The 24,961-nt window shown below is 42.7% G+C and overlaps 1 protein-coding gene across 2 annotated transcripts in view; it reads left to right on the top strand.

Moving 5' to 3' along the window:
* NUBP2 (NUBP iron-sulfur cluster assembly factor 2, cytosolic) overlaps nucleotides 1-24,961 on the top strand; it is a 131,389-nt gene that overhangs the window by 67,116 nt on the left and 39,312 nt on the right. For both annotated transcript variants that reach the window (XM_069210561.1, XM_069210562.1), the window contains exons 5-6: nucleotides 16,718-16,828; nucleotides 20,133-20,202. In XM_069210561.1, the coding sequence (XP_069066662.1) occupies nucleotides 16,718-16,828; nucleotides 20,133-20,202 (181 nt within the window). The remainder of the gene's footprint in view (nucleotides 1-16,717; nucleotides 16,829-20,132; nucleotides 20,203-24,961) is intronic.

Here is a 24,961-nt window from a genome sequence, read left to right as displayed (position 1 = left end):
CTCTCTCCTTTCAGCACAGGCTCCAAACATCAGTGGGGGGTTAACGACCCTATTGTGTGAGGCCAGGGCACAGTCTTTACAAATGCAGGTGTGCCCCGCATCTCCCTTCTCTCAGCCCAGGAAGACTATTCAGTTAGCAGATGCACCTCTGTGACACCTCCACCCTCTCTGTGTACAGGCTGTCTGAAAAGTATGCACAAAGCCCCCAACTGTCACTCTGCCCAGACGTGGATTGGAGTCAAGCTGCAAAACACCAGAGTCATAAGCACAGATAAATGCGCACTTTCTAGAAGTGGCATTTCTGTGATAGTAATAAAAAATACACCCACACCAGTAAGCAGCATTTATCACAACCATACCAAACACACCTACGCTACCCCTCATAAATCAGACAATACCCCTTACACATAAGGTAGGGAATTTCTAATGCAATCCTATGAGAAGGCTTCACTCACAGCAGTGAGACACCAAGTTAGGCTGTTTGTCACTACTAGGACAGGCCATGCAATATGGCACATGGCCTGCCTTTCTACATACATGGCACCCTGCCCATAGGGCTAGCTATGGCGTACCTTAGGGGTGACTTACATGTAGTAAAAGGGAAGTTCTGGGCCTGGCAAGTCAATTTAGATGCCAGGTCCCTGTGGCAGAAACCTGTGCACACAGGCCCTACGCTAGCAGGCCTGAGACAGGTTTGAAAGTCTACTTCAGTGGGTGGCGCAAGCAGCGCTGCAGGCCCACTAGTAGTATTTAATTTACAGGCCCTGAGTATAGAGATACCACTGTACAAGGGACTTATAGGTCAATTAGGTATGCCAATTAGGTATAAGCCAATCATACCAACTTTAGATGGGAGAGCACCTGCACTTTAGCACTGGTCAGCAGTGATAAAGTGCTCAGAGTCCTAGAGCCAACAGCGAGAGGTCAGAAAAACCAGGAGGAAGGAGGCAAAAAGACTGGGGATGACCCTGCGTAAGGCAAAAAGTCCAACAGAACCCCACAAGGATTCAGGGTTCTCCTTAGCACCCAGAACTGCTAAACTCAAGACTTAGTACTCAGCTGCAAAGTTGTGGTTGGTTTAGGAAACACTGAAAGAGTGAATATTACTGTACTAGCGAATCTGCAAGATGACTGTCGTGTCAACGTGTGGGCCATCTGCTGTGGTGACATCTGGTCTTGTGTGGAGGACGATGCCACCAAAAGGATCTAAGGAGGGGGTCAGGACGCCATGAGTGCGTCGTCAGTCTGTCCTAAGGAGGGACAGGAACATTTCTCCACAAATTTCCACCAACTCCTCTACCAATTTCAACAGTGATTCTCAAGTTATACCAATCTCAAACCAGAATGATAAACATAGCCCCAAAGTGGCCTCATCTGTGGTGGTTCACGGACCTTCTTCATCTGTCAGAGAGGCCCCACAAGACGCTGCCGTGCAGACAGGATCCCATCTTCTCATCCTTGAACTTGAGACCATGGCTCCTGAATTCCTCCAGTACAGACATTTGGGGCTTTCCAAGGAGTGTATGGACATGCTCAGAGAGACTAAGAGACCTTCCACCCGGAAAGTCATATGCATTTGGGTGGAAGAGGTTTTGTTTATGATACACAGAATAACCACAATCCAGTTTCCTGCTAGAAAATGTAGTCATCCCAGTATCTCCCACACTTGGCCAAATCAGTTTTCCTTAGTTAGGGTACGTGTTGGACCTGGCCCTTTTTACAGGGTCCTTCCCCAAACATTTTGCCATCCTCCTCTTATTTTGTCTGACTCTTTTTGCTGACATTATGACTCTAGTCACTTTATCACTGCTGAGCAGTGCTAAAGTGCATGTGCTCTCCTTTGTACACTTGGTATGATTGGCTTATACCTGATTGCCACATTTAATTTACCTGTAAGTCCCTTGTACAGTGGTATCCGTAAACCAAGGGCCTGTAAATTAAATGCTACTAGTGGGCCTGCAGCTCTGCTTGCACCACTCACATAAATAACCTTTCAAACCTGTCTCAGGCCTGCTAGTGTAGGGCTTGCGTGCACAGTTTACTGCCCCAGAGACTTGGCATCTAAATTTACTTACCAGGCCTGGAACTCCTCTTTTACTGCATGTAAGTCACCCCCAAGGTAGACCCTAGCTAGCCCTATGGACAGGGTGCTATGTATTTAGAAGGCAAGACGTGCCTGGTTGCGTGGCCTTTCCTGGTAGTGACAAGCAGCCTATTTGGTTTCTCACTGCTGTAAGTGCTGCCTTACTCATAAGATTGCATTGGAAAGGCCCTGCCTTATGTCTAGGAGTAGCGTAGGCATGTTTGGTATGGTTGTAATGGTAGTGAAAAATGCTGCTTACTGCTGTAGGTGAATTCGTTTATTACCACTATAGAAATGCCACTTTTAGAAAGCTGGGCTTTGTGCATACTTTCCAGACATCCTGTACATAGGGAGGGTGGAGGTGTCACAAGGGTGCATCTGCATATTGGATGGCCTTCCTGGGCTGAGAGAAGGAGAGGCGAGGCACCTGCATTTGTAAAGGCAGTGCCCTGACCTCACACAAAGGGTTTGTTTACCCCCCCACTGATATCTGGAGCCTGTGCTGGCGAAAACTGGGGACACTCCTAAAGCCAGTTGGAGTAGGTTGGATCCGCTTCTCCCCATTTTGTGGAGACTGAACAAAATGAGTATAAGTATGAGGGGCTTTACCCCACACTTTTGATTTAAATGGACTGCTGAATTGGACACACAAAGCTGCTGGAAGAACTCACCAGGAACCGCCTTGGACTGTTGCTGTTGTGCTGACCTGTGACCTGCTGGGTCACTAGGAGGAACTGCCACTGTCTGCAACCTCTTGTGCTGGCCTGTTGATTGGGCCTTGCAGCCCTGTGCTCCCCCTTTCTGTCTCCAGGGGCTGGATGCTGTGGCCACTGTCCCCTGCACCTATTTGCTTCTCAGCAAAGTAGCGCTTTGATGTTTATTTCTGCAAACGCAAAGATGAGCGCTTTTCTTTAATCCTACAGCGCAGGAAGGAGCTCTCTACTTGATTTATTTCTTGCACATAAGAGAGATCTCTGCATCTCCCCGAGGGAGGAATCACCGCCACAGCCCAGGCAGATGACCAATATCGAGCATGCCCAAGAACTTGCTTTTTGGTGTGCCCCTAGGGCACAGGAAGACAAGGATTGGAGTGAAGGCGCTCATGTGGGTGCCTCCGGCGCAAAGCACGCTGAGAGGAGCTGCCCCGTCAGGCACCCACTTTGGTGCTGTCACCACCGCTGCCCGGGAAGAAGGCAAGTCCGCCTGCCGATTGGGCATGACTGCAGAGAGACAGAGGAGCCGGCCATCCACATTGCTGGGAGCGTGATCAGTGCCTGCTTAGAATGAAAGGCGAGCTGCGCACTCCTTGACCTCGAAGTGAGCGCGAGTTGGGTGCTCCTCGGCATCTAGTGAGTGGCCTCTGGAGAGGGAGTGCGGCTGTGAGGGGCACTCGCTCCCTGTGTGCTGCGTCACAGTAATCAGAGGGCTCCTGACAACCGGTGGCCCCCGGTCAACCCTTTAGTGACGGAGGAGGGCCACTGGTGAGTTCGACCAAGTACTCACGGGTAGCAGGGCTGTTGTTTTGGAGACCCAGGGAGGGCTTCTCCCTTTTCCCTTGCCTTGGGCAGGGCCTTGATTTGCATTCCCCTCACAGGACGGGACAAAGTCCTCAATGGAGGCCCCATCCTGCTGAGGACTACCCTGTTCAGAGGAACAGGCGCACAAGAGCTCCGGGCCCGAAAGGGGGAGCCTGCAATAACTGTAATTCCCCTGGAACAAGCGCATGTGCTCTCTAGCCTTCGGGGAGAGGGTGATTGTTGGGGACAGTCTCTTTGCAGGACAACCAGTAATCTATATGTTTACCTGGCCTATGTGTTTTATTATGACTACTGCCTACTTTTGCAGAGTACTTCTCTCCTGTGTAATGTTCTGACAAATGCTTGGGTAGCAGGGTATTACTGATATATTGTGACTGATATATTGTGTTTGGTCTAATTATGTTTTTTGCAATACAGTTTATTTTTACATAACTTGATGTTGCGTTTCCTTTGTGGTGTATTTATTGCTTCGTGTGTGTTGTGTGTGTTGTCCGGGTTAGGCCTGACTGCTCATACCAGGCTATCAAGGGGGGAAGCAGGGGTTACCCTGGGTGTGTCACCCCCTCGCCCTGACTAGAGTGGGACAGTTCTGCCTAGCTTAGGTGCATACCCTAGCCACCAAAACCCTATTTCTAACAGTACACGTTGCAGCCTTTATGGCATATAGGAAATCTCCCTTACAAACATCCTTTTTTAGAACTCCAGTGGTGAAGAATTTTTTCAAAGGGCTTATAAGCTGCAACTTTGTTGAGAAATGTACCTATTTCTGAATTTTGTAAAGACACTACCTGGAAATTTGCTCATGCCTTTACTAGGCATTACTGCCTGGATTCTAATGCTGAAGCAGACATTCAAGTAGGACAGGCTTCTTTGAGGAATCTTTTTGGTTAAATGATGAAGCTGTTTTTTGCTTCCAAGTCCACGCTTGTGTAGTAATTAAAAATCTTCAAGTGTAAAATGAGAGTAGGTCTATTAAAAAATAGAAGAGCTACTCAGTTGTAGGAAACGAACATGCAGGAACTTCTCCACACTCTGTTTCCATCACCACCGTCTCTTGTTTTTCAGGTTCACGCTTCACGTTCCAACTTGGAATCTTACTTCAGGATTGAACACTGATGCCCATGTAGGCATCAGGTATTGGCTAACAGTGTATTTACATTATTACATATCTTTCCTTCTTCCAAAACAAAAATATGAAAAGTAAATAACAAAAACCATTAGAAATAGTTATAATATACATTTCGTAAAAAGAAACTGTAAAACTTACATGGTAATCCATAGTTCTAACCCCATTTTAATTTCCTAATTTGTCATGCAGTTTAGGCGTGAAACCTACTAGGTTTGACTATAGTTCTACCTCTTTTACTTATTCTGTAATTAACTTTCAATAAATCAACACCAATTTGACTTTCTTTTCCATTCTTATAGCCTGGATTTAGAGCTTTATGTTCACAATGAAATGGTAGGCGTTTTATCTCATGACTCCTTTTCCAATTTTAACTACCTTAGCCAGATTTCACCAGTGACCCACCACTAACTTTAATGGCATTCCCACAAATTGTTTCCGCTCTGACCGGTTTGCTGAATTTACTCTTTATTTTCTGGACATAAACAACTACTTGTATACGGATCAAGTCACCAACCTTGACCTGAACCAATTTGGCACTTTTTAATTTGTCATACCACATCTTTTGCTTACCTTCAGAGATGTGAACATTTTCTTTTACTACTTTTATCAACTGCTCAACATTAGATTCACCTTTTATCCATTTCATCATCCACGCCAGGTGGAAACTTGTATTATGTTTTTCTTCCCCATAAAAGTTGAAACTGAAAAAGTTTTGTGGTAGAATGAGGTATGGTCCTGTAATCCATAACATACTACGCACTGTTTTTACAACATCAACATTAGAGTATTTGGCTCATCTGATACACTCCCCCACCACTCTATTCATCCTCTCAACAAGTCAGTTTGTTTGAGGGTGATGCAAATAACTCTTAAGATGTTTGTCATGCCACTCTTGAAGAAAAATCTCAATTTCCTTACATAGAAATTGTGTACCATTGTTGGAGACTATGGGCCTGATTACGACCTTGGCGGATGGGATACTCTGCCACAAACGTGACGGATATCCCGCCCGCCATTTTACAAGTTCCAGAGAATATAATGGAACTCGTAATGTGGCGGACAGGATATCATTCATGTTAGTGGCGGAGTATCCCATCTGCCATGGTCGTCATCAGGGCCTATGTATTAAGGAAAGCCTTCTCTTACAAATAATTCTCTAAGAAAAGCTATAATGGTGTTGGGGTTAGGATCTTCTACCATTTTTAATTCTGGTCATTTAAGAACAATAGTCCATGAGAACCACTATAAATCTTGACCCACCTGCCAATGTATCATATGGCTCCATAATGTCTATACCTAGTTTTACACATGGAAACACAGGACAATCAATAGTCACAAAAGGAGAAGACACTTTCAGGCTTTTGTCTGATGATTTACAAATTACACAACTCTCCACCATTTCGTCAACTTCAGTGTCCATACAGGGCCACCAAAATGACTCACAAATACGTCTCTCAGTTAGAGACGCCCCCAGATGACCCTTGTGAGCATTGGTAATGTTTCTCCCATATCATTAGGTGGAATTAACTTATGTGACTTTAAAACATACCATCCTTACTACAGATTTCATTACTGACTTTACAATATGGCTGTATAAACGGTGACTACTTTCTCCCAGTACCAACCTGTTTGGCAAAAATCTATTATCTGTTGTAACACTTGATCTCCTGACATTGCTTCTCTCCATGCCTCCTCAGAACACACATTAAGTTCAGGAATAATTTCAAGAGAAGCTACCAGGCAGTCCTCAAAATCTTCTAACAAGTCAGACAGTCTTACATCACCATCACTTTCCTTATTGTTTTTGCATGGAAAGCAGGAAAGAAAATCTTCTCTACTGTTCCTTCCATCAGAAATGTGTGTGATATCAAAATTGTATTGCATGAGTTTGTACTGTAGCCCTAATACACGTGGAGAGCAAGCCTTGCTTCCTCCCCCACTCAAAATGTTTACCAAAGGTTTGTGATAGGTTAGTAATCTGAAATACCTTCCCCACACATAGGTGAGGAATTTCTCAATTGCCCAGCAACATGCAAGTAACTCTCTTTCGATCACTGAATATTGCAATTCTGCCTCCCTTAGTACTCTTGAAGCAAATGCTATTCTGAGTTCCTTGTTTCCCTCAGTTTGTATATGCTTGGTACCAAGACACAATGGCTGGCATCTACAGTGATGTAACAAGACAACATTGGGTCAAAAGGTTTGAGAGCGTCACTTTGAATCAAATCCAATTTGATATGTTGGAAAGCCACCTCACACTTGTCACACCATGCATATTTCACCCCTTTCTTTTGAAGATCACTAATGGATCTTTCTTTGGAAGCAACGTGAGGGATAAAACGCAAATAGAATTTACACATTCCTTAAAAAGACTTTACAGCTGCCTTATCAGTGAGAGGTGTAGCTCCAACAATGGATTTGACTAAACCCTGTCTGGGACTCAGACCATCCTTAGAAATTACATGGTCCAAATATTCGACTTAACTACAAAGAAACTTACATTTTGCTTTTTTTAAAACCACTCTATGGTTTTCAAAAATACACAACACGTTCCAGAATTACATTATGCTCTCCAACATTCTTTGCATAAATTAACACATCATCCTGGAAAGCCAGGACTCCTTCAACATCTTTCAAGGGTTTATGTATGACCCTCTGAAACACAGAAGCCAGTCGAAAAGGCATCCTGCAGTATTGGAAAACTCCAATATGGGAAGATGGGTGTAGTTCTACTTGGTGGTACGCACTAGCAAGAATAAGTTTATGAAATATAGAGGCACCTGTAGTACACGCAAATAAATTAGACATTTTGAGCAATGGATGGGAATCAACCCAAATTCCTTTGTTGAGTGACCTGAGATCCACACAAACTTGCAATTGGCCACACCTTTTATGTGCCACCACTAATGGGGATAGCCAGAAGAATTCTGCTGACTCAATGATCCCCTTTTCACACAGGCTTCTCATTTCTTTTCAAGGTCATCTCTAACACTGAATAGGACACGCCTCAGTTTGTGTTTTACTAGAATGGCCCATTCTCTTTCTCAGATTTTGTCTAAACCCTTGAATCTTACCTAGCTCTTCTCCACACACAGTGGGAAACCTTTTGCTCCACTCACATGCCACATCTTCATAGTCAATCACCAAAACTTGTTCTTTTGCCCCCGGTCTGAGGATGATTCCAAACAGCCCTTGATCAAACCATTCTAGTATATTTTAACATTTCACTGCCACATATATTTTCCCTTTGATCCTCCTTCCTTTAAATTCCATACTTTCCTCAATATAGCCGATATAGCCTAACAACTATCTCCTCCATCCCTCATAAGAGACCAGAGAACGGTCAATGGAAGTAACAACCTGTCATCCCACATTTCAGTGAATGTGGAATAAGTAATCATGCTGATTTTGGCTTCGGAGTCCACCAGGAATTTAAGTGCTTTATCTCCAACCCAAATATCTGCCACAGGATGTACACACATGGATGGATCACCTTCTTTAGCATAGTCACCAATAACTAGGACAAGATTTTGCATTCCCAACACATCATCGTCAGGATCTGAATCACATAAGCAAGCAACTGACCTTTTCTGAGTTTTTCTTCTTCAAACAAACTTTTGCAGAGTGACCAATTATTATTATTATTTTTTTTTTATATACAAAAGTAGCACATTACACCTACCACCCTTTAATGTGGTGGATCCCACTTGCATTCAAGTGGGGATTATTTTAATCTTTCATGCCTTTTAGCGCATTACTTTTTTTAGTACAGTTAGGTTTCTGGCAAGCTTTCAATACCTGTACCACATTCACAATTTCAGTGGGCTTATCGTCTAATTCTTTAACTGAAATTTGTGCTATTTTAATACTTTGATAGTGTCATCTAGTGAGAGATTACTTAAAAACAGAAGTTTCTGTCTAATTTGTTTGTCTTTGCAATGACACACAAATTGGTCCCTAAAAAGTTGATCAGTGAAGTTCTCAAGTTGGTGTTCAGAAATGAATCTGCGGAATGCAGAAATGTATGCATCAACATTCTCCTCAGTTCCTTGTTTAGGTTTAAAAAATGTGTGCCACAAAACCACTAAACTAGGCTGCATGTCAAAATGCAATTTGGGGTGGGTTTTTTGTGTTTTTTTTTATTTATTTTTTTACAGCCGCTGAATATTTAACAATCCTTGTTTTCAAACTGTAGCAAGTCAGGTAGGTGTTTGTCAACTGATCTTCCTTCAAAACAAGCTCTGAGGAGATGCCAAACAACAAAATTAATCTATAAATGATACTTCACGTTTGTTCAGATTACGAGGGAAAAGTATTGTGAGGCTCAACTACCTTTCCAAGTGAATAAACAACACAACGAGAAAAATTATTTTAGAGAGAAAAATTAAACACAGATGTATCATCAATGACAGGAAGGATGGTGTGCTTATCACCATGAGTGTACGCACATTTTTATATACATCCAATTACACTAGAAGGCTTTCATTCCACCGTGGTAAATACACATGTAGATAGAATGTAAAAATCTGTATTCTCCAGAAAGGATATGGTCTCCAAATTAATAATGCCAGTGACAAACACCACTTCAGGGGCCGGAGCGCTTTGCGCTCGCCCCTGAAAATGTGCACTGAATACTTAAAATGATGGACAATCTAAAGCTTCACCACACGATGGCGTACTTCTACCACAGATGTGCTGGCAGCAACATATTGATGAAACTCTCCACAAGATGGCGCACTTCCAAATATTGTCATACTCAGCAAAGGTACACCAAAGCGGTACAGGAACTCAGCAAAGGTACACCAAAGCGGTACAGGAAATCCTGTCCCACACAAGAGGACTGCCGAAGAAACTCTGGTACAACAGACCACGTAAATGAAAGGAGGTACTGGGGACACAATGAAGGGATAGCTGGCAAATATGTTGCACTGTCACCCAACATAGGAATGTGTTGCTGAAGAACAAATCACCACAACATGAATGACATTGAGGAAATGAAGAAACTAGACTCACAGATTTGTTGCAGACTGGCATCCAAGGGAAACTTAGATAGCCAAAGGCACATGTTCGCCGCAGTAGCTCAAGTCGTCGTCAGATACTTTTGTAGTAATTAAAACAATTCAGGTGTTAAATGAGTAGGTTTATTACCAAATATAAGAGCTACTCAGTTGTAAGGAATGAACATGCAGGAACTTCCCCACAATCCATTTCCATTACCACCGTCTCCTGTTTCTCCGGTTCATGCTTCAAGTTTAAACGTGGAATTTTTACATCAGGTTTGAACAGCATCAGTTATTGGCTAAAGCGTATTTACATTATTACAGCTTGTCATTCTGTTCAGTGCTTATGACTATTGATGAGGATCCCCTGGAAGAGAAGGATACATTTCTCACCTGTTATCCTCGTTCTCTTCCAGAGGAATCCTCATCAGAGTCTTAAGCAACCCATCTACCTCCACTGACAGAAGCTATTGCAGCTCTCCACAAGTTCTGTACGCAGGATTCCTTAGTTGTCTGTAAAAATGACCTGACCTAACTGTCATCTGTGGTGCATGGTGGGATACTGGGGTGCTGTGAGGTTGTCAAAGGCACAGTGCCAGTTTTATGTTTACTCTTTTTAATGGCAGCCTATTGGTTAACAATGTCTCATATTCCCTTTCCTTTTTCTTTTCAAGAAAGGTTTGTGGAAGGTTTCCTATGGTCTTTTTTTTATGTTTTTTTTTTTTATAACTATAATGAATTGTCATGATTTATTTTCTTCAGAAAGATAATTTGATCTGGCCATTTGTTTACCTTCGCTATAGGCTGTATAAAGTGTGTGTGTGTGTGTTAGTTACTACCTACAATGTTGATATGTGTGTGTATATATATATTTAAGAAGTGTTCCGGGGTCCCCCACACCTGGGCAGGACTATTCAGGGCTTATAACTTTGATGAGGATTCCCCTGGCAGAGAACAACTAGGTTTACAGGTAAACAATTTATCCTAACACAGCCAAGCAGATCCCTCTGTTTAGCCTGGAAGTGTCTGTTCACATTTTGCTTATTTGACTTAGGTTGTCAACTTTTTGAGGTTGAAAATTGACGTAAGGATCTCTTGCCCACATCACTTGCAATTCTATTATGATACTGCAATACATGGGAGAAATTAATATATTAAACCACACTCAGAGTGTAGTGATGCCTTATTATCTGAAACACACCGTGACTTCTTCAGAGAGGCAGATCAAGGCGTACGGGTCTCAGTGCTGACAAAAGTGATATGCTGTGAACGTCTGCAAGTCTTTTATTCACTCACCACATATGGCATAGAACAAGGGAAAAGAATTTAAATGAGCCTTAATCACCACTGAAAGCACATGGACTCTTGGTTACTTACTAAGATCTATTTGCACAGCATACACAGCAGGACAGTTGGCTTATAGTCTGAGCTGCTTGTAGCAAAGCTCAGTATGCATAGTAGAGCTAGGACTTTGTTTGCTGCATTTTCAGTGCAGTAACAATAAAGCAAAGACAGTTTCTCTTGAACAGTGGAACAATCAACTTACTTTGGAATCCTGGAAATCTTTTATTTTATTTATTTAAACAATGTGGCTGTGAGATGCTGAGGTGCCATTTATAACTATCCAAACCTTATAACCTTATTCAGCACCCTGACTGTTGCTTCACCTAGTACTTGGTCTGTAAAAACGAGCAGAGGCTACATTTTCTTCACCAGCAACTACTTAGGCTGTTACATTGCGCCTTTTGATAAAGCACAGGCCTTTGTAGCTGGAACTGGCTTCTTTGATTTTACCAAAAACATCCTCAGCCATAGTATCAGCAGACAGGGAACACCACACATCAGCCCCAGAAACAAATCATTCTCCCTAATAGGGAAAGCAAAAGGGAAGAAAAATTGTGGCACTGCTGCCACAATGCTTAATGCTGCTAGAGCTGCAGCACATTTAGGGAGGTATTACCAAGACGTTTGGGACACACAGAAAGACTTTGTACTAAATTAGAAAAATATGTCAAGTAATCCCTCAGGTAGTTCTAGATAGGCTTCTTAGAGTATTAGTGCTTCTTTTAACTCTGCTGACCTGGCAATATTGAAATATTGGTATGAAATCTCCTTATGAATATCATTCTGGTTATGGCAGAAAATAGATTACTTTTTTAAATGACTATCTTTTGCATGGTATTCCCCTTGATATTTGCCTTAGTTTTCTGGGCTCATTTTTCTGGTGATGAGACTCTGCACACTTTACTCCTGCTAAACAGTTGTAAAGTGCTTGTACGCTCCTCTCTAACCCTGTTAGTTGCGGCATACCCCTAAATGGCACATTTAATTTACTTGCAAGTCCCTAATATATGGTACCACTTCTAACCAGGGCCTACAAATTAAATGGTGTTAGTGAGCTGCATTGCTGATTGGGCCACCCACTAAAGTAGCAATGAAAAACATGTCTCCAGGTCTGCCACTGCATGTAAACCTGGCAAACAAACCTTTAGCAATGCCCAAACTTAAATTTTTAATACTTAGAAGTCACCCCTAAGGTAGACGTTCAATGCCCATAGGGCAGAGTGCATGGTATTTGAAAAAGAGGGCATGTATATTTAATGTGCTACATGCCCTGTCAGAAAAGCTCTTCCAGTGTCATTTTTCACTGTGACTAGGCTCACTCTTCAATAGAAGTGCCTGCAAGTGTCAGTGGGCTGACCTCCTCTTTGCGCTACAGGGACACAACAAGTTTACATAGGCCTCTCTCCCTGCATCTGCCCAGCTGACCAGTTCCAGCTGGACCTGCCCTGGATCCTGCTGCTGGCCCCTGCTGGAAAGAGTCCTAAACCCCAAAGTAGCGCACCCCAGGTCCTGGACCCTTTGCAAGTGATAAAGTGTACTCTTCTTGCCTCCAAACTGCAAGAAGTGGGACTTGGAAACATTTTGTTTGGGGACCTGACAGAGACCGGGATCTCTTTTGAAGCTGCAGCCATAAGTGTTGAATCTCCAGTTGGCCTCAGCTTGCTGATTTGCCCCGTTGAAGAAGATCTAAATTTCAGAAAAGTTTTAAATCCGAATGTAGAGCACTTCATCTGGATCAGTGCCCAGCAGCATCTAATCTGTGTTGAAGGCTTCCTGAGCACAGACTTTGCCTGCTCAGAACTTTTTCGCTTTTGCCAACAACTGCAACTGTGACCATGCTCTTGAGCAGCCCCGTCATCAAGCCCTCTTCCGATCCAGCTTGTATTTGCTTTGGCGATCACTCGCCAGCGGCCACATTCTCTCCATAAAAGTTTCTAAGTCTGATGGTAAACTTTCAACCAAGACGAACCTGGTCCATGGATTCGACCAGCGGTCCAATGCAGTTGGCCTTAACTTTTGACTTTGACCCGGTCTCAACCCTGATCAGCAGAAACTGTTACTTCACCAGAGGTATCCCTACTGGCACAAGCAAGGTGGGATGTTAGGAGTATACATCCACCTTAGAAAACAAATACATTAGTCAAGAAAAATTGCATATACCATCATTACACCAGATATTTCCTCATCAAGACAGAGGGCTGGATGTGTGCAGTTGACCCACAGGATGCATGTTTTCATATCTCGTTCATAAAGAAATACAGACATATGCTGTCATTCTGTTTGGGTTAAAATTTGCTTTTTAACCTTCTCCAAATGTATGGTAGTGGTGGCGGACACTTAGGTTGTCAAAATATCTACATGTATCCGTATCTTGACAATTAGGTTCTCAAGTCCAGAAACCCATTCAAACTAAAGGGAGCTCTACAGATCACAATGTCACTCCTGCTTTGATAGGGACTACAAACCAGTTGTCAGAAATCAAGTTTGTCTTTTGATCAGACCCTATCTTATTTACAAGTAACTCTAGACATAGGACAATGAACAGTGTTTCCTTTTGGGGATTGAGTACCTTGCATCTGAGAGCAATCTCAACTTCTCAAGAGAACTCCAAATCCAACAGCATGTCAAATCACATTGCTCCTGGGTTCAGTAGCTCCATGTATTGTGGTTGTACAAGTACAGGACTTCATATGAGAGAGACCACATATCCATACTTTGAGAATATTTGTGTTCAGAATGATAACTGGCACAACAAACTCATATTGTCCCAAACAGCAAGACAGACTCTAGCTTGATTATCAAAGGCAAGTAACCTACAGTAGGGAGTTTCATTTAGACACGATTTTCTAACCCAGGTGATTGTAATGGATGCTTTACTTTTGGGATGGGGTTCTCACCTAGGTGATTGTCTGTTTATGGATTGTGGATGCTGATAATATCTGTTATGGGATTGTGGACCCCGAAAGAGAGATCCTAGCATATCAACTTTTTATAGCTCAGAAGCAATCTGTGTTGCTCTAAAGACATTCTGGCTGTCTGATGGCAAATGGGATTTTAGTGCAGATTAAAAGTACCACCATGATGCAATACAAACAGAGTGTATGAGATCAAGACCTGCATTGTCTAAGATTTAGGAGATCTGGTCATGGGTGCCACCCAGGAATGCTTCTACTAAGCCAATTCATCTGCCAAGGCAGCTAAACTAAAGAGTAGATTTTTCAAAGAAATTCAAGAATGGGTCATAAACATGGAACTGCATAGCATCTTTCTGAATTGGGGCCTTCCAGAAATAGATCTTTTTGCAACATCACAAATTGCCTTTGGGATACTGGAGCCAGCAGCACTGGGCAATTCTCTTTTGATGGACTTCTCAGAAAAAGTAATATGTTTTTTTCACCCATCCCTTCAGTAGCAGCAATGATCCTGAGTCGAAGCAATTCAAAGTCAACATTGGCACTGATGAATGGCTGAGACCATGCTGGTTCATGGACTTACTCCAGATGTCTCTGTCCCGATAGGGAATGTTGTGGTACTGGCCAAACGTCCTGACTAGGCAGCAGAGACAGATATTCCATCCAAGTCTAAAATCGTTGAATTTAGCAACATGATTCCCAAAGTTAGACAGCATAGACGTGAATCTACCACAGGACTGCAAGGACATCAAATGAGGCACATGAGGATGTCTTACTCTTTTAAATGGAATAGATTTTGCCTGTGGTGTGAAAGAAATGATGTTAATCCCATTGAATTTCAAGAAGTGATTTTGCCTTAATTTCTACATTAAGCCAAAGTTAAGTTGCAATTCGGTTCTATCAACGCACATCTAAGTGCTATAGTGCCATACAAGAAAAGCCAAATACAAGTCTAATTTTTCAACACTACCAGTGGTAAGGCTGTCTTGAAGGCTTAAAGGAAGTCTACAAGCTGTATCAGCTGTTGGGCCTTTCTCAGTTTTCCATTCAAATAGGACAATTCTGAGAACTCACCCTTCATTTAATCAGAAGGTAGTCTCTGAATTTCATATCAAACTATCACCCTTCTTGTATTCTTCAGCAATCCATTGACATCAACTGAGCATTCATTGCACCGTCTAGTTTTACTTTTTCAACAAGACAATACCAGAGCTATTAGAATTTCTAGTCAGATGTTTCTTAATTATGGTCCAATAAAGACAGCCTTAACTACATCATGGAGAATGTCTTCGATCAATCTTTGTCATCAACTAGCAAGCAAATCTGTTCCCAAAAGCCCTGAATCACATTCCACCACTATAGCATAGTTAAGGAAGATACCATTGGCTAAAGTTTGTAATGCTGCCACTTGGAAACCAGTGCACACATGCACAAGACACTATTTCCTTGATTTTGGACTGACTCTGGTTTGTCAAACTATCCTCAAGATTTTGTTTGCACTGGTTTAATAGAAAATCTCTCAGTAGTTGTTAGACTTTGTCCCTCGTAGCCGGGAATCCATTTTTTAAACAGATTTGCTTGCTATCCTGTTCTAGCCCTCATGACTATCAATGGTGTCCTAAAAGGCAGAAGAAATGGTCACTTGTAGTTCTGGTTCTGCTTTGTAGTGATAGTCATTGAAGTCCTAAAAAACACTCCCTCCTTACCAGTTGTGTTTCAACCATGGGGTTAAATATCAGTAAGACTAGCTTCCTAGTGCAATTATGTGGATCCATTCAAAAAGCTTCCTCCGAGAGGCAACTGGCACTAGAGTGCAGACTGGGGTTCTCACAATCACGGGCAGCCTTATGTGTGCATAGTAAAATGTCTGTTGTATCAGACCTCCTTTTATATTGATTCTACGCTAAGTTTGGCAGCAGTTGGAGTTCTTCAGTATAGTTGTTTTGTTACAGCATTTTTTGAGAAAACCCATGTAGGCCGTGTAGAGCACACACTTGAATTTATTAACTTTCTGCCCCCTCTTTGGAGATGATTGAGAGTTAAACTGTAAAACTTTGCACTTGTGTAGCGCACTACTCACCCGTTAGGGTCTCAAGGTGCTGTACGCATACCACTGTGGAACCCCTCCTGGCTTTTCCCTTTGAGGCACCCACTCCTGGATAGCCCCAGGGTGAAGACAGGCATACAAGCGCTGTGAGGGCCGTTGTGGAGATTAAGCAAGCTATTGCCCAGAGTTACAGAGTGGGACCCATTAATTAGATTAGGCACTGAGGCGAGAATTATCTGGTCCAAGGGAATTGAGCCCAAGACCCGCTGAGGTGGGAATTGAACGCTGGTCCCGGGCCAGATCTCTGCATCAGGGTCTGCCGCTCTAACCAGTGTGCCACACTTCTCCACAGAGTTAAGTCTGTGGGGTCTCTGCATGCAGCAAAGAATTATTCTGACGTTTGATTTCTATGGATTACTATGATGCAGAATCAGGACTACAGGTAATCATTTCTTCTTCCGCATCCACATGCTCAGTCTGTCTTTGAGGCAAACCTGTCTGTGTTTCTGTTTACAATACTTCTTCGCTACCTTCTTATGTTGTCTCTGTCCCAAGCCATTGTACTCCTCTGAGTCTTGTAGCCCTCTCTCATATTTGAGTTGATTTCTCCTTCTGTTTCCACCAGAATTAATTCCTAACCACTCAGTCCTTTTTCTACTTTTAGGCAGTATCTGTAGGAGATGTTCGACGTGAGCTGACGTTTTGTAAGAAGACAGGATTGCGGGTGATAGGAATTATTGAAAACATGAGCGGGTTTGTTTGTCCGCACTGTTCGGTAAGTTATAAAGGAAGGATGGTTTGTTACTCTACTGCTGAGCTCTGTGTAACAAAAAGACACACATGCACCTTGAGGTGTGCCCTAAGCTGATACCATGTCTGACGTAAGTAAACTAATCTTAAGCATTAGAGACCACAGTTACTCGATTACTCACACTTTACAAACCTACCCATATCCAAAAGGCTGCAGGAAATGTGGTAGTGGGAAATAAGTAATTGAACCCTTTTCCACATTGACTTCTCATCAGTGCCTCAATCATCTGCAAGGCACCTCAGCTTTGCATACCAATGTATCTCACATGAGTGAGTCACAAAAGAGTGAGGCAAAATAATGCTACAGACCGGACTTTCACTGTGCAAAGACATATTCCACATCCGGCAAAAATAATTCTGCTTGGAAGGATGCAGGTGCTTCAAGTTATAAGGACACTGAGTCAGTGTTTACTCCTGTGTCTATCCCAACTGCAATCCGTAACTTTGTCATTGTTTCTTGAATCCTCTTCAGTTACTCCTCGTTGAGCGTAGGCATCAATGCATGTACTGAGTTCCCTCATTCACAAACAGTGGAACTGTCTTTCATCTTTTACTAACTTTAGAACTCCTAACTTAGTGGGAAAAAAGTGGAGCTGTCACTTGCATAGCTCGTGAATGAAGATAGCAGATCATACCTAACTTTGCACATATCTTACTGTTCACGATATAGACATTCAAACATTTTCTCACAGTACACACACACGCTCTGCATGTTGTGCAGTAAACAACATATTGACCCATTATATACATTTTCAGCTCATACTATTAAGCAAATCCACGTCTCTTCCATCTTTCAGGCCAGGCACTGGGGATTAGAAGTTTTCCTTATATTACACTTATCATATGTATGTCAATTGAGTACCTTACAGGGCATTCTCTAATTTTTCAAATTTTCTGTGTATTCATGGACTTTGCGTATGTGTTTTCAGGTTACACATGTCCTGTGGTTTTATGAAGTACATAACAGAGGTTTCACAGGTTATCTAGATCCTGTGGTTTCATGGAATATCTACGAGAGTGCTCAAGGAACTAAGGGCCAGATGTAGCAACTTCCGCATTTGCGATTCGGAAATTGCGAGTCTGTGTGACTCGCAATTTCCGAATCGCAAATGCGGATGCAGAACGGTGTCTCAGACACCGTCTGCGACTAGCAATGGGGTCGCAAAGACCCACCTCATAAATATTAATGAGGGGGGTCGCATTTTGCGACCCCATAGCGAGTCCCTGCACTCACAGGGATGGTGGCCTGCTGAAGTCAGCAGACCTCCATGTCTGTGACTGCTTTTTAAATAAAGCAGTTTTTTTATTTTATTTTGCAGACCGTTTTCCTTAAAGGAAAACGAGCTGCAAAATAAAAACAATAACGAAACCATTTGGTTTCGTTTTTTCAGAGTAGGCAATGGTCCATTTGACCACTGCCTGCTCTGAAAAAACCTTTTGGGCAACATTCACAAAGGGGAAGAGGTCCCATGGGGACCCCTTCCCTTTTGCAAATGAGTTACCACCAGTGTGACACTGGTGGTAACTGTGACTTGCTTTGCGACCGCATTCGCGGTCACAAAGCAATTCTGCATTGCGATGCGAGTCGCAAATAGGAAGGGAACACCCCTTCCTATTTGCGAGTCGCATTCACAATTTGCAAGTCGGTACCGACTCGCAAATTGTGAATGTGCATCGCAGAAGGCTGTTTGCATGGCGCAAACTGCGATTTTCGCAGTTTGAACCATGCAAACAGCTTACTACATCTGGCCCATAGTTCGATTAGATTCATGGAGTACTTAGAACATCTCGCATATGTCACACTGGTCTAATTAGTCCAGAGAGCACAAAGAATAGATCTCCCAGGTTACACAGGTCTTATTGGGCCATCGATTACACAGCAGAGAACCTGGTTTCTGCAGATCTTCTGGGTTAACGTTATTCAGATTGTAAGAGTTGAAATAGTGCACCCTATCCTTTTTTGGTTTATACAAATAATGATGTTGGGGTGGCACCTGAGGATGGATTTTTATCCAGAGTGCAAGAAAATGGGCAAGAAGGAGTGAATACAAAGCTATTCGTCTGATGCAGTGTGGCCTGCAAGATGGCTGGCCTCCAGGCTAACCCGCTGGCTCACAAATTGTGTACAAAATGCATCTAGATGTGACGTGTGCATATGTAAAGCATACTGCTTTAATGTTCTACATGGCATTCAGAGAGCTGGCCACCTTTCTAATTAACGATAGGGCAAAGCAGACGTATTTCTCCATCTGTCTCTGCATCTTGGAGATTGGACAAGTGGAGTCCTTGACAGTTTTTCCAAAATGATTGACAATCGAGTCACTTCAAAGCCCTAGAGAGATGCCTCGAGATTAGACGCGCATCTTGACTTTGATTATTTTCATACAACTTCAGTTTAAAGGAAAAAACAATATTTCTCTTTACCATCTACTAACTGTAAATTAAGCTTCCATCAAAGAGGCTGCCGTTATGGAGATGCCAGTCTCATCGTGAACCCTCTTGCGTTCCTCCGATCTTATTTGAATTAATTGATTCTTTGAATATAACTTTATGGATAGCGCGTGTGTTACTTTACAAATACTCACAGGTAATTCCATTGTTATGTGATGCTGATAACAGCACAATGCCCAGGCACACCTACTTAAAATCAGATGTCAATCACCAACCTCTAACAGTAGCCATTTAAATCGGTCAAGTGTTTTGGTTCAAACATTACAATTTTTGTATTACTCAGCAACAACTTGCAATAATAGCAGAGCACTGTGTCTGCATGTGCTATCTGCGGTAACACAGAATTTGCAAAGAAAGGCATAGGCCAAGCTATCTACTTTTGCAGTGATCTTGTAGTCTACCATCTGAGTAGAGACTTCCTCCTATGCCCAGGCGTACAGGTGTATTCTGTCTGGACCTTTCGTCAAACTTATGTGGACAGTTCCTTTCACCTATTAACATGAAGGTGAATCACATTTTCCTTTGCCACGCGGGTGCAGATAAAAGGCAGAAATAGGTATGGGACGAAATCAGTATTGCTTAAGTACAATGTTGCATGACAATATTGTTGCTTTGCAGGTTGGAGGCTGAAGGTTGTATCTTTTATTTTATTTTTAAAATAGCATAAAATAGCACACATTTGTTTGAAAATTGTCTCAGAAGTGCCTGTGCATGCCCCTCTTTTTGCCTCGGATATTGCTGGGACTCGTTCATCTGGTTTCTTCCCTCTGTGGCTGAAGAGACAACTCTAGGTTTAATTATTCTTTTTGCTCTTTCAGGAATGCACCAACATTTTTTCCAGTGGAGGTGGGGAGGAGCTTGCTCGGCATGCGGAAGTCCCCTTCCTAGGTGAGTGATTTTATGTTTACCAGTGGGATTCGTGAGATTACTTGAAACAAGGGCACGTGGACAGAGTGAGTGTCATTCTTCAGTTTACAGTACCACTAGTAATGCAGGCACTGCGGTGAGGAAACCACTCATGTTGCAGTGAAGCTCACATTGATTTAAACCAGATTTACCACGGTGGAGGGGATCTTACACTGCTAACAGTGACCCAAATTGTATTGTCCATCTTTGAGCGGCCGACAGCCTTATTGTAGCAGGGGTCAAACAAAACAAAGTGTTAAAAAATAATCTGTATGACCGGAGCTTCACAGAAAGAACAGGGAACGTAGAAAGTCCTCTCAGTATCGGGTGGAGAAACTCTGGCACCTCGACCATTTCACAGAAAGTATGTTTCAGCTAGCCAGTTGTTTGAAAGTTTGATTTAAGGTGCACCTAAAGCTTTGCGGGTGAAGAGCCTACTGTCTGTCTGGATATGTCTTCACATGGGATGGAGGGTATGTTTGTGATTCTAGGTTCTTGATCGGGGTCCAGAGCAGGGCTTGCCATCTATCTCCACATCATCACACGCTTTTGCATAGTGCGTAATAATCTATTATTATTATTTTTAACTTTGCATAACGTCACACACAGAATATCTCTTCTCAGAAAATAGCCCTGTTCACTGGATGCCAATTACACGTGTTTACGCGTTAACTGCATTTTTAGCCGCTACCTCACATTCTTTATTTTCGTTTATTCACACAAAGCATCTGTTTTTTCTATGTAACGATATGCCTCTATTGCATTCACTTCTCTCCTGGATCATGCACAATTTACTCCACTGCAGTGCACATTTTTATTGCACCCGTATACTTTGAATACATTCAGATATTGTCTTCAACTCATTCAGCACTGAAACTTCGCAGTACAACACATCAATTTCGACACCGTGTTTATTTTCTACACACATAAATTTACTCCTGTTTGCATAATGAACCCCTGCCATTTTGAATCACCTCCAAACGCTGCACAAAACATTTGGACAATATCTCTTCTTTACATAATCTCGTGTTCTACACCTAATTCCTTGGAAGCACTTAATCTGCATTTCATTCAAGCTGGACCCTCGTTTACACACAGTACACCTGCATCAACTGATACTGCATGATCACTCTTAGTGTACACAGACTTTTATTCTTCCACAACATTCACTTTCAGGGTGCTCAACATTTCTCCTCATCCTTCAGAAACTGTACTGTCACACGCTATTTCATGTACAATATAACCCCACCCTCTGTGCAGGGGAGGCTTACACTCTGTACCCTCTTTTACACCTGGCACTCCTGCCTCATACAGTGTTCCCAGGTTGACCCCGCACTCACCACTTTGTAGCCAGTACCTATGCAACTTTTGCACTCTTTACTCCTTCTTCCAGACCCTGCCTTCCTCCTCCTGTCACACTTTGTTGCACCATTTTCACACTACACTCCTCCTTTTTTACCTGGTGCTGCTCCCCTTGCTTCTCCTTGCATCTTGTGGACCCTACTCACACTATGCGCATCCCATTTTTGGCACATTGCTCTCCTCCACACATGATGCTTCCCCTTGCAACCAGTGGCTACCTCCACTCTGTAGTTTTATCAAAAGACGATCACCAACCGTTCCCAACATAGGTAGAGTGTGGGTAGAAGCAGTGCTGCTTCCATAAGATATGCAGCAGTCACGGAACATGCACAGGAGAGGTACAAAGGGAACACCCCCATTGAAAGATTCTGTGCGTCGGAAATAGGTATGCAACTTCTGCCCATGTGTTGCCTCTTCTTTCCAGTCCTCAAGATTGCAAACGGCTTCTCAACATACGAAAACCAAAGCGATTTCCAATGCTTGTTGACAATTGTGATTAATTTGAATCAATATTAAGACCTTCCCTGATGGTGGGACATGCTTTATTCTTTCTACTGCTCTCAGAACAGGAAATAAAAACGTGGCCAATGACCTATGTGTTTCCAATTCTTCTGCCATCCTTGTAAATATCCATAAGTACATCCTCCGCACCTTGCATCAATGGGTTCACTTCCCCATTGTAATCGCTCCATATAGCCACATCATTCACTGTTCTACATCTAGTTTTCTTGAGTCTGGCCAGAAACAGAATCAGTGATGTATACCTACTATCCAAGAAGTCAAATCATTGTTTCTTTCTCTAGTGTCATAGGGTTCAAAGTACAACTGTGAAGTTATATCTTCTCTCGTAGGGGATTTCCATGTATAGTTCCGCCTATGGGCTACACTGCCCTGCATTGTTTCATTCTCATTTGGAGGTGTAAATAAAGTTTGAGAATATGTTTTTTACTACACTTCTAGAATAAATATGTGTTTAAAGGTGTATCTGTACTACAGCTTCCTTTCTTTCCAACCTCAAGAATGAACAATTTGGCCTGTGTAGCTTTTCACTTAGGCTGCACATTGATATTCTTAAGTGGCTTAACAGGCCTTTTTCAAGAAAGGCTAACATCTACACTTAAGAATACACTATAGAACAGTGCTCCGGGGTCCCCGCAGGCGTGCAGAACTATTCAGTGCTTATGACTATCATGGAAATACCCCTACGAGAGAACTGGAGTTACAGGTAAGTAACCATTCCTTCTAGACCTTCTATCACAATTCCCAACTGGGGAAAACCTTTTAGTTTGTCAGAGGTTCATCCTTTGGATCTGGTGGTTACTCTATTGACCGCTTCTGTGCCAGTTAAACCAACTCTTATACACAGTTTGTGACACATTCTCCGCTTCATGTGGAAGCAAACCACAAATCCAGCACGAGTTAATAAAAACATCAACAATATCTTTAGTATGGTTTTCACCATGTGATACACAGGTTGTTTCAGAAAAACGCCTGCAAAAAATAACACTCTGCAGGCTTTCCATTCCATCCTTTATGCTCTGCATGAGCACATGTCTGGTGTCATTGCTGTTGTTGATCTTAGGATGAAAGTGGATTGAAGAAGTGTTAAGATACTAATTTTATAAGGGATCCCTATGCACAGAACACTGTTGACACTGGGTTTTATTTGCAGCACTTGGAAGAAGTTGGAGTGTATGGATATACCCTAAACTGATATTAACCACTTGCTGGATAGATCTAATTAGGTCACTATGATTCATTTAGAATTACCATCTAAACCAGAGTGTGCCCCAAAGATCAGATATTGCTTCACTGTTGTGCAATATGTCTCAGGAACTACTTTTCACCATGCTCCGGGAGCATGGGTGTGATTTTTCATGTATGCTGTCCTCCTACTAATCCTGAGTTTGAAAGTGCATGAGTCAGCTGTATCTTTTGTCAGTTAGGGTTCAGATGCTAGGACTTCATCTGAATGTTGAACACTTTTCTGAAGCTAATTCCAACCTAATTAGAAATGATGTTGTCTCAAAACACTTTTTCTGGGACTTGATACTCAACCTACCTCTTTAAGAGCCCTTTGTCATTGTCAATATTTGTAATGCACTGTCTTGGCATTTTTGTGAATTCCATCCTTTCGATGCATATCTGGATTGGCGCAGTCGTCACATCTTGCATATTCGAGCTAAGACTGTTAAGATGTTTTGTACTTTTACTCTGCTTCTCAGATTTAATTTTGGCATTCAATGATTTTGTTTCCCTCTGTTTTTACTTCGATAAATGTAGTACCCTAATCTTCTGGTTTGTACCATTGTGCAAGTTCAAACCTTGGCGGTTGTGATTCTTAGATTATGAAACTTTATATTACACTCTGCTGGCTGTGTTGCACCGTGCAAGATGTAAGAACTTCCCTTCTCCCAGACATACTACAAAACTGCATCTCTACTCGTGTTTTGAGCTCCTTCAATATAAATTTGTTGATTCCTCTATTTTTTAGGTTGGTCAACATTGGTGGTTGTGCTTATCAGCTGCAAGTTTACCTGCTAGTATGTGCCCATCACCTGAGGTTGAGTGAGAAACGGAAGATGTGCCTTTTCAAACAAAACATGATATATATATATATATATATGTTCAATGGCATGTGTAGCTGCCGATACACATGCTGTGCACTGTTCCTGCCATCTAGTGTTGGGCTCGGAGTGTTACAAGTTGTTTTTCTTCGAAGAAGTCTTTTCGAGTCACGGGACCGAGTGACTCCTCCCTTTCTGCTCCATTTCGCATGGGCATCGACTCCATCTTAGATTGTTTTCTTTCCGCCATCAGGTTCGGACGTGTTCCTCTTCGCTCTGTGATTCGAATCGGGAAAGTAATAAAATCATAGAAAAACCGTTGGTATTGTTGCGTTCAGGAAAGATCTTCTGTCGATACATCAGCACCGACGAGACAACCGATTCGGTGGCCCTTCGGGGCTTCCGCACCCAGCCGAGGCCTGGTCCACCCGACCACACCCATCGTCGAAGCCTCATGGACTGGACCCCCTTCCGTTTCTGTCCGATGTGCCACGCGAAGTATCCATACACAGACCAGCATTGGGTCTGTAATCTGTGTCTGTCACCGGAGCACAGAGAGGATACTTGCGAGGCCTGCAAGGCCTTTCGGTCAAAAAAGACCTTAAGAGATCGGAGGGCGAGACGCTTGCAGATGGCGTCGAAATCGTTGCAACACCTCAACATCGAAGAGGAGGAGATGGCTATCTCCATCCAGGGATCGGAATCGGACGACTCTAATGGAGACCGACCGCCAACAGCGGGCCAAAAAGTGAGTACGCCTGCCCCGACCCAACTCCAAAGTCAGCCGAAAATACAAAAGGCCTCGGGGACGC

The sequence above is a fragment of the Pleurodeles waltl genome, chromosome 10, assembly GCF_031143425.1.
Source record: "Pleurodeles waltl isolate 20211129_DDA chromosome 10, aPleWal1.hap1.20221129, whole genome shotgun sequence".
Classification (NCBI taxonomy): Eukaryota; Metazoa; Chordata; class Amphibia; order Caudata; family Salamandridae; genus Pleurodeles; species Pleurodeles waltl.
The sequence above is the reverse complement of the archived record's forward strand: the minus strand, read 5'-3'. Positions and strand labels throughout refer to the sequence as shown.